The sequence below is a fragment of the Lipotes vexillifer genome, unplaced genomic scaffold (assembly GCF_000442215.2).
Source record: "Lipotes vexillifer unplaced genomic scaffold, Lipotes_vexillifer_v1.1 scaffold943, whole genome shotgun sequence".
Classification (NCBI taxonomy): domain Eukaryota; kingdom Metazoa; phylum Chordata; class Mammalia; order Artiodactyla; family Lipotidae; genus Lipotes; species Lipotes vexillifer.
The window spans coordinates 545,692-556,918 of NW_006776793.1; the positions used below are offsets into that span (position 1 = coordinate 545,692).

General features: G+C 40.2%; 1 protein-coding gene across 2 annotated transcripts in view; it reads right to left on the reverse strand.

The window, feature by feature from the left end:
* Positions 1-11,227, reverse strand: part of LONP2 (lon peptidase 2, peroxisomal) — a 98,785-nt gene that overhangs the window by 59,054 nt on the left and 28,504 nt on the right. For both annotated transcript variants that reach the window (XM_007450633.1, XM_007450634.1), the window contains one exon: positions 6,015-6,156. In XM_007450633.1, coding sequence (XP_007450695.1) covers positions 6,015-6,156 — 142 coding nt within the window. The remainder of the gene's footprint in view (positions 1-6,014; positions 6,157-11,227) is intronic.

Genomic DNA, 11,227 nt, shown 5'->3' on the forward strand with positions numbered 1-11,227 from the left:
GTGTTTCCACACAAATTGTGAAATTTTTAGTTCTAGTTCTATTTTTTGTTCTAGTTTGTTTGGTCTGGTGGGTTTTTACCTTGCTCCTTCATCTGCTGTGTGTTTCTCTGTCTTCTCATTTTGCTTAACTTACTGTGTTTGGGGTTCCTTTTCGCAGTCTGCAGGTTCATCATTCCTGTTGTTTTTGGTGTCTGCCCCCAGTGGCTAAGGTTGGTTCAGTGGGTTGTGTAGGCTTCCTGGTGGAGGGGACTGTTGTCTGTGTTCTTGTGGATGAGGCTGTATCTTGTCTTTCTGGTGGGCAGGTCCACGTCCTGTGTTTTGGGGTGTCTGTGGACTTATTATGATTTTAGGCAGCCTCTCTGCTAATGGGTGGGGTTGTGTTCCTGTCTTGCTAGTTGTTTGGCATAGGGTGTCCAGCACTGGAACTTGCTGGCCATTGAGTGGAGATGGGTCTTAGCATTGAGATGGAGATCTCTGGAAGAGCTTTCACCGTTTTATATTACATGGAGCCAGGAGGTCTCTGGTGGACCAATGTCCTGAACTCAGCTCTCCCACCTCAGAAGCACAGGCCTGACACCTGGCCAGAGCATGAAGACCCTGTCAGCCACACAGCTCAGAAAAAAGGGAGAAAGAAAGCAAAGAAAAGAAAAGAAAAAGAAAAGAAAGGAAGAGAAAAGAAAAGAAAAGAAAAGAAAGAGTCGTTTTTAAAATAAATTATTAAAAAGTAATTAAAAAAAGAAAGAAGAGAGCAACCAAACCCAACCCAAAAACAAAGCCACCAGTGATAACAAGCACTTAAAAACTATACTAAAAAAAAGACAAAACCCTAGGACAAATGGTAAAAGCAAAGCTATACAGACAAAATCACACAAAGAAGCATACACACCCACAAAAAGAGAAAAGGGAAAAAAATATATATCTATATATGAGAAAAAAAAGAAGAGAGCAACCAAATCAATAAACAAACCTACCAATGATACTAAACTCTAAATACTAAGCTAAGATAAATATGAGACCAAAAACAAATTAGATGCAGAAAGCAAACCCCAAGTCTACAGTTGCTCCACAGTCCACCGCCTCAATTTTGGGATGATTCATTGTCTATTCAGGTATTCCACAAATGCTGGATACATCAAGTTGATTGTGGAGATTTAATCCGCTGCTCCTGAAGCTGCTGGGAGAGATTTCCCTTTCTCTTCTTTGTTCGCACAGCTCCTGGGGTTCAGCTTTGGATTTGGCCCCGCCTCTGCATGTAGGTCGCCTGAGGGCGTCTGTTTTTCCCTCAGAGAGGACGGGGTTAAAGTAGCAGCTGATTCATGGGTTCTGGTTCACTCAGGCAGGGGGAGGGAGGGGTAGGGAATGCGGGACGAGGCCAGTGCAATGTTGCAACAGCCTGATGCATGCTGTGTGTGCGCCCGGGGCCGTTGCCCCTGGATCACGGGACCCTGGCAGTGGTGGGCCACAACAGTGACCTGTTTTCACACGGGCTTCTTGGTGGCTGCAGCAGCAGCCTTAGCGTCTCATGCCCGTCTCTGGTGTCTGTGCTGATAGCCGCGGCTCGCGCCCGTCTCTGGAGCTCATTTAGGTGGTGCTCTGAATCCCCTCTCCTCGCACACCCTGAAACAATGTTCTCTTGCCTCTTAGATAGTTCCAGACTTTTCCCCGGACTCCCTCCCAGCTAGCTGTGGCGCACTAGCCCCCTTCAGGCTGTGTTCACGCAGCCAACCCCAGTCCTCTCCCTGGTATCTGACCTCCAAGCCTGAGCCTCAGCTCCCAGCCCCCACCCACCCCAGCAGGTAAGCAGACAAGGCTCTCGGGCTGGTGAGTGCTGGTCGGCACCCCTCTGCACCCCTGTTGCTGCGCTCTCCTCTGTGGCTCTGAAGCTTCCCTGCCTCCACCCCCCATCTCCACCAGTGAAGGGGTTTCCTAGTGTCTGGAAACTTTTCCTCCTTCACAGCTCCCTCCCAGAGGTGCAGGTCCTGTCCCTATTCTTTTGTCTCTGTTTATTCTTTTTTCTTTTGCCCTACCCAGGTACGTGGGGAGTTTCTTGCCTTTTGGGAATTCTGAGGTCTTCTGCCAGCGTTCAGTAAGTGTTCTGTAGGAGCTGCTCCACATGTAGGATGTATTTCTGATGTATTTGTGGGGAGGAAGGTGAACTCCACACCTTCCTCCTCCGCCATCTTGAAGGACTCAACTGGATCTAATTCTAATTAAGAACTTCAGTTGTTTTTTTCCGTTTTTTAATAAATTTTATTTATATATGGCTGCATTGGGTCATTGTTGCTGCGTGTGTGCTTTCTGTAATTGCCGCAAGCGGGGGCTACTCTTTGTTGCAGTGCGCAGGCTTCTCATCGCGGTGGCTTCTCTTGTTGCGGAGCACAGGCTCTAGGCACGCAGGCTTCAGTAGTTGTGGTGCATGGGCTCAGCAGTTATGGCTCATGATCTCTAGAGTGCAGGCTCAGTAGTTGTGGCACACGGGCTTAGCTGCTCCGCGCCACGTGGGATCTTCCTGAACCAGGGCTCGAACCCATGTCCCCTGCATTGGCAGGTGGATTTCCAACCAGTGCGCCACCAGGGAAGCCCCCAACAACTTCAGTTTTAAATGAAGAAGTTTGGACTTCCCTGGTGGCACAGTTCTGATATTAGAACTGTAGTATTATTGCCTATATAGAAAATTTGGTATAGTATCCATGTATTTTATTCGCCTATTCACACAAAAGTGTATTTCAGTAATGCACTTATATTTAACGAACAGTCTGAATCTTGAATTAATTATAAATGATAATAATCTAGCTGATAAAACTTCCATAATTTTGAGTCTAATAATTACATAAAAGGACTTTCCTTGCATCTAATATTTTAACACTATTCAACAACAGACTTGCCTGAATTCTACTACCAACATTTGTTTATCAAGTAGTTAGATCTAGTTTTATATTCTTCCAATAAATTTTCAAAAGAGGTATCTAGGGGCTTCCCTAGTCGTGCAGTGGTTGAGAGTCCGCCTGCCGATGCAGGGGACACCGGGTCGAGCCCCGGTCTGGGAAGATCCCACATGCCGCCAATTCAATTCAATGTCAATTCAATGTCAATTCAATTCAACAAATATTACTGAATCACCACAAAGCACTAGGTGAACATTTGAAATATACAGTCAAACAAACAGGGAGCTTAATCATCTTCTCCTACTACTTGTGAAGCTGTCTTTGGTGGACTTGTTTCAGGACTCCTACATATAGTCTGTTGGGAAATCTAACTATCAGGGAATTATTCTTAAGTTCTTTTCAACAGGGTAACAGTAAGTGTCTAAAGGGAGAATCTGTCAGATTATCTGAAAAGTGCCCCAATTAAATTAAACTGCATGTCTAAAGTTAACAACTAAGAAACCACTAAAATCTTAAATAATGTTCACTATTTTATCATTCCGAGTACTGATTAGTAAACCAGTTACTGAGCCAGAAGAGAACTGTCTTCAAATAAAAACAAGCAAAACCAAACCAAATCAAACTCTTATCTCCAAGCCCTGGGGCTTTTAAAGTAGGGTAACTGTACTTTTGTCTGAAGAGGACCCACTTCTAAGACTAAAAGAGAGTGCAATTAATAATTAGGCATAAACTGGGACTGTCCCATGCAAAACAGAACGTATGGTCTCCCTGCTCATAAGACACATGTCCCAGTCCATCCTGTTCTAAGAAGATTACAAAAATAGAAAAACAGGAAGCCAGAGGGAACTCAAAGCAAGGAAATAAACAAGAAAAAACCTTTTACAAAGCAAGTTTTCCCTCGGTTTTACAAATCAATTTGAATATTAATAACATTTTACTTAAACCAGGGTAAAGAGTGGGGGCAGAGGTGGCAAAATAAGGAGGACTGGTTAAAGTAAATTTATGAAGCAGTCAGGCACACCAGATCCCTTCCCCTATCCCAGCAAAGTACTGGGATTTTCTTAAGAACATAAAGCAGTGGTTCCCTGTGCAGGTGACACTGGGCACAGCTGAATAGAGTACATACTTACTATACTGAAAACAACAGTTCAGGTGAATGCATACATCCAGGATGCTGAATGCTTGGTTCCTAGAATGTTGGCAGCCAGGCCTTCATTCTCAAGCCAAGAGACTTAAAGAGTCTTCTCTGAGAAATCTGACCAGCCTCAACAGAAAGACCTACAGTTACTGACACAGAAGGTTCCTCAATGAAATGTATTAGTCAGATGACCCTACTGTGAAAATTGTAATCAATAAGTCCCCTCTCATAAGTTCATAGCTTCCAATCAGCTTTTTCATGCCTCACTATTAAATATGAACACACAAAAACTGCCAGACATCTAATGAAAGACTCTAATATAAAAGACAGAGACCAGAAAATATATATAACGAATAGATAAATGCAGCTTTGGAGCAAAGAAAGGAAAAAGAATTTTTTTTAATCTATTAGTATTTTTCTCACAGAGACAAAAGGACATTTTACAACTATGTAACAAGAGCAAGGTAGTATAAAAAGAACATGCAGAGACGTTAAAAAAAGGGGTTCTCTGAAATGACAAACTCATAGAAGGATTAAAAGATAAAGCTGAGGAACTCTTCACAGAAAGTAGAACAAAAAATAAAAAAGATAAGTAATAGGAGAGATAAGAAAATTAAAGATCTAACATCAAATTAATAGGAGTTCCCAAAAAATGGTGAAGAAATCATCAACAAAAGGATTCAAGAAAATTTTACAGAAATAAAAGGAGAGGATTTTTCAATACAAAGAACCTTCAAAGCATCAGCAAAAATGGGAGGAGACCCATGCCATGGCAGATTATTGTAAATTTTCAGAACACTGGGATAAACAGGTGATCTGAAAAGTTATCAGAGAGTAAAACAAGTCACAAAAGACAGGACCACAATAGCTTAGTCTCACCAATAGCAACACTGAAAACTGGAAAACAATGGAGAAATGTCTTTAAAATTTTGCAGGAAAATTATTTCTACCTGGAATTCTATACCCAGTCAAACTACCAATCAAGTATGAGAGAAACATAAAGACATTTGCAGATATGCAAAGTTGAAGAACGTTTATATGCAAGCTTTCTCAGGAAGCTACTGGGAGACTAATACCAGGACAATGAGAGAATAAACCAAGAAAGAGGAAGACATGGAATACGGAAAACAGGAAACCCAATGTGGGGAGAGGTGAAGGGAGATCCTCGGACCACAGCTCTGTGCCTAGTGTGGGAACAACCAGTTCAGATTAGAGGCTTAGAGAAGACAAAACCAATAAAACACAAGGAGTCTGGAAGTCTCCCAATGAAAATGAGACAGTTGGTGAAAGTGAACAAAAGAAACAAGATGATTATTAACTCTAAAAACATTTTTTAAAACACAGAAAAACAAAAAGGACAGAAAAAGCAAAGTGATCATAGTTCACCACATGGCTCAGCTGTGAAAAGCACTTATATAACTATAATAGTGTAAATACTCAACAATCACTTAACAAAATCAGGATAGAATTTATATTGGGAGATTGGGGATATAAAAGTGATATAGTAAGGGCAGAAGGAAGCAAGCAAGCAAAATCATCTCCTATAGATAGGAATCTATAATGCCAAAAACTCTAAAATCAAGAAAGCAGTACAGCCATGAGCTCTAGAAAATGGACTAATCAACTAAAAGTCAGAGGATCAAAGTGCAGAAGAGGAAATAAGGAACCCCAGGGAGGAGACGTGCTTGCTGTTTTTTGTAACAATCTTAGAGAACAACTGGTCTCTAAACAATAAGTATGCATAAAATTTTTCTTAAACTATTTGATAAAAACAAAGAAAGAAATGAGGGGAATTATTAGAAAAAGAAAAAAGAAAATCTCGATGACATTTTAATTTAAATATCAAATGGCTTCAGGTTTTAGTTTGTATCAGTGTTTTTTCCCATGGTTAAACCCACATCAATGTATATGTTCCCTAAATATGACTATCTACTCTCACCCACCCATACTCTTCCAGTGTGATAACAGACAGGGAATTTCCTAAATCTTACCTCAAGCAGAGCTGCTGCAGGATCACCCTGTAGACTTTTTCCTAGTTTGTCCACCTCATCTAACAGGAACACTGGATTGTTCACCCCGACAGTCTTCAAGCCATTGATTATCCGGCCAGGCATGCTGCCAACATAGGTGCGTCTGCAGAAGGCGAGTAGTAGATTAGCAACAGGGAGGTAGCAGAGCAGTATCACTTAAAAATCAAAACTCTGGACTGGGAAACAGCCATTTAGTTATCACAGGAATATAGCAAAGAGATACTGTAAATTTTAAAAGCCCTGTGATACATCAAAGAGTTACTAGATTCAATTCTTATCTTACTTTCTATTGAATTCTGGCTGTAAATTACCCATGATATTAGAAGCACTGTATCTAATTTTTGCCACTTAGTGAAACTGAAAAAAATTATACTTAAATCACATAGTTATGATTCTTACTCTTTGAGATTCTAAAACATCCAAAGAGCCCTATGAATTTAATTCCCACATTTTTCATAGTTTTTCTGGGCACCTCCCTGGCACTTACCAAACCCCAACATAACTACCTTCTTACAGACTGAAATGGCTGACCCAGAGCTAGCTAAAACATCATCACCATCTTCATAAAGGAAATCAGAATTGGTTCAAAGGACCACTCAAAATGTAGGCCTCTCCCCAAAAAAAGAAAGAGAAATTCCAACTTTTTTATATTCAGAGGGAATAATCTGTTATTCACTGTAGTAAGAGGATCTGGGGCCAACAGTATTTATATCAAAATTCCACTAATTCTGGCCTTTTGAATAAAACTGTGTTCACCCTATATACACTGATTGGCATAACCAAGCTCAGCCAGACATTAGGTCATGCATTCAAATGTTAGAGGCTGCCTTAACATATCTCAACAAGAATCATCTACATAACTGACAAATGTGACATGAAATAAAAATATGCTTGTCAAACTGAAAAAAGTGCCTTTTTTACAAAGCCAGCAAAACTTTATTTTAAGCAGCAGTTTACTAATTTTAGTTACAACCTTGCTGCCTAAGCCATGAGCAAATCGAATGCTGTTTGTGAAGAGGCATAAAAGGGTGAATGCCTGCAAGAAACAAACCAAGGGCAAGTGGAACAGCGGCCATATCTCATGATCTGCACAAAGCCAGCTCACGGAGCAGTTCTGCCACATGACTGGTATAAAGTAGGACAGAGTAAACAATGACCTTTGAAAAGACAAGAAAGCCTTAAAAATATCGTGGGAATGCCTTTCATCTTAGGGAGTGATCAAGGCCCTGGAACCAGATACAGTAAATACTGTCAAGTTATAATAAGGAGTTAGCACATTTCAAGATTTCAGAACAGGATATAGGAACGACAAGACTCACGATTAATAAATTCTCCGAAATTCTCTCTCTAGAGAACTTACAGATTTGTCGGCCTTCTGAGAATAAGTAGGGAAGGGAAATTAAAAACAAAACAAAACAACCTCAAAGCCTCTAAGGGTCATTCCTTGCGCATTAATTTCTTTTCCCTTACTGCTTTTGATAGGCAGATTTCAAAAACAGGTACTTGCAGTTCTAGACCTAAAGTCATGGAGAGAAAATAATATTCTAGGCAGCTGCCCTTTCTAAAGAAGAAGCGGAAATCTAGGTACTAGTCACAGCATACAAACAACTCCTCCTAAACTTTCTACTGCTTCCCAGAACCTAGAGGATAAGGTCCAAATTCCTTTGTCTGGTATTCAAGGCTCTTCACAATCCAGTCCCCAACAGCTTTCCTAACTTGCTGCCCTTATGCTCTTGCTTCATCCACAATAAAGGTCCTATTAATAGCCCTTATGCTTTTTTACCTTTGTTAATATGGTGCCTTCCTGCCCTTTTAATACTCCCCCCACCTAGGTAAATCCCAGAAATTCTACCAAACTTTTCCTGACCACCCCTCACAAAGTGATCTTTCCAATACTGTAATGTCTGCAACATTTACTGGCCCTACAATTTGCCTGATTCATACTCACAACCTAGGTTTTACCCATGGGTACCAAGCATATCGCCTCCACTAAAGAGTCAGTGAGCATTCTGATGACAGAAAGTGGGTCTAAATACAGATTAGATGCTGCATATAGAGTTGTAAGATTGTTCCCCAAACAAAAGTTTGTTTCTCCTATTTGTTTAAGGACAACAGATCAACAATGATAGCACCCAAAGTATCTATCACCACTGTTAAGGTCATATAAGTCTCTGAGTACTGCTTTGCACAAATAACATGACTCAAGCCTCAGTTTCCTCATCTGCTAAAATGGGGATAATAACAATGCCAACCTGATGGATTATATGAGATCACGAGAGAACATAATAGGTAAAGCACAAAGCACAGTATGTGGCACATGGTAAGCTTTCAAAAGATGTTAATTGTAATTGTTATTAGTAATAGCTACTTAAAGTCAACTTCTAATTTCCTAGAAAAAATACAAAAGCAGAAATCAGTACACCTAAATTTGGGTCCCATTTCAATCTCTGTCTCATGGAAGCAACTCTTTTTTTTTTAATTAATTAATTTTTTTTTTTTTTTTGGCTGCGTTGGATCTTTGTTGCTGTGCGTGCGGCGTTGAGGTGTGTGGGCTTCTCATTTTGCAGAGCATGGGCTCTAGGCGCATGGGCTTCAGTAGCTCAGTAGTTGTGGCGCACGGGCTTAGTTGCTCCGCTATGCATGTGGTATCTTCCCAGACCAGGGCTCGAACCCGTGTCCCCTGCATTGGCTGACAGATTCTTAACTACTGCGCCACCAGGTAAGTTCCAGAAGCAACTCTTATAAATGTCTTTTCATAGTGAAACCAAGCCCCCCAAACCAAGTTCTCTTACCGAGTTTATGATAATCTCTCTATCCAAAACTTTACTCCTTTTCTTATCCCCTCTGACCTCAATCCTGCCAACACTGGTCAACCAGAGTCAGATGACTGAAATTGCTGTTGTCAGTAACACTGTTAATGTACTAACATCACTGTTATAGATCTTATCATTAACATACAAACTCAGGTTATTTCTCCAGGGCAAGATGAGCCGGGGACTACCTGGCCAGAGAATTGTAAACCAGAGACATCCTGACTCCTGAAACCATGATTAGGAAATGTCACAAGATGATAATTAACCCCAGCCTTTTTGTTCTTTGCCTTTTAAAAAAACCCTCACTCAAAGATCAACTGGAATTGGATCTGGGGTTTGTCTCCCATGCGTTTGCTTGGCGCCCTGCAATAAACCCTTCCTTTGCTACAAACCCACTGTCAGAGCTCAGCTTTCTGTGCTGTGAGCAGACGAGCCCTTTGCTCAGTTACAACAGCTCCAAGCGTGCTCAATGCCTCTAGAGTTCCTTAATCACAGGTGACATCCTCAAATGTGTACCACTAGTCTAGATGTCAAACCAAGACAACTATTATCAGAGCCTGTAAGCTACTGAAAATATCTATAATGTACTTGTCTTTTGCCACAAAGTATGAGTAACAGGCAATTCACTAACTGAAGTTACAGAATAAACTTTGAATAAACCTTTGGAATATGAATCAGACGGTGAAAAATGTAGCAACACACAAATGAAAATGTTCTCTTTCAACATCACTAAACAAACACAAACATTTTAAAAAACAAATTAGCATACCAAAATATCCTACTGAGAAACTACATTAAGTAGGAAATAAATGAAACTAGTATCCTTTTACAAACTATAACTTTTTTGAGGGCAAAATACTGTCTTTTCTATGTTCTTCCTTGTGATACAACATCTAGAAAGCAATGTAGCACAATATAGGAAAGTTTGAAAAGAATGTACCATTTTAATTACTTATTATTCAGCCTGAATAGTAATTACCTAGGAGTTTTTCTTAAAGTACACAAGTGAACTAAATAACATATGGATTCATAAGTATAATTATTACAGGCAGTTCACAGGTTTATCAGGACAATTCAACTAGTATATAAGACACAAAAACAAGTGTCTACACAGTTCAAAATTTTAATTTACAAGATCAGCGTTTTTAATTTTCCAAAAAGTAGTCTGTGTTATACTTCAAAAAACAACTACACAAAATTACAATATCATCTGTTTACAGCTCTATGGTAACCAACTATTTTACTACTCTGCATCATCCCTAGATATATTCAAATCTAATGTAATCCAAGAAGCTGGTCATTCTGTCACTGCCAAGGATATCAGAATAAATGTCAGGAATAAGGAGTGTTTTACTCACCCCTTTTCCAGTATGTAGAGAGGGAGAAAAGCAGGCATTTACCATCAATTTTTTCATGCCTATCCAATTAAGGAGTTCTTATGGGCTATAACACAAACTATTAAAGTGATACTTACAAACAATTTATAATATAAAAAGTTTCTGTTATAATGTTAAGTGGAAAGGGTAGGATAATTGTTGCTTTAAAAAAAATGGCAAAAGCTGCCCAATGAAAAGTTGGGCAGGAAATAAAATGTTAAAGATGATTACCTCTGTATGGTAGAAAAACCTGAGGATTTTTTTTCCTTTTATTTTTCTAATTTTCTGCCAAGGATGTATATATATACCTCTCAAGTTGGCAAAAGTAATAAACCTAAAAGAGATCCTAATGATTTCTTTTTAAAAAAGAAAAAGTCTTTAAGGAACTAAAAATAGTCTTTAATATTGCATATCTAAACAAATCAAATTGTTCTTACAGCAGTCATTCCTAAATCATTTGCATGGATGTGCTCACCTAAAGGACTGCATGACTTCCAACATGTTTTAATCCTACCTGAACTCACGCAGCACTTAGAGAGCACTTACCACGTTTGGCACTGTGCTTGGCAGCACAGACTGATACAGAGGAGTGTAAGATATGTGAAAACGCCTACCCTACATAGCTCCTACTTCTAATATATCTATGTTTTACCTCTATAGGAATATATTAGAAATGCCAGAGGCCTGTATTATTTGTTCACTGAAGAGCACAACAGACAGTAAGTAGTCAGTTCAGAGGAGAATATGATCATCACTGACTGCACTTATCTTAATGGAGGAAGCCTTGGGCTGGGGCCTCAAGATAACCTGTAAGTTTTTCGGAGGCAAAGAAGAGCTGCAGGGGTTCCCTGGTGGCGCAATGGTTGAGTCCACCTGCCGATGCAGTGGACGTGGGTTTGTGCCCCAGTCCGGGAAGATCCCACATGCCGCAGAGCAGCTGGGCCCATGAGCCATGGCCGCTGAGCCTGCGTGTCCGGAGCCTGTG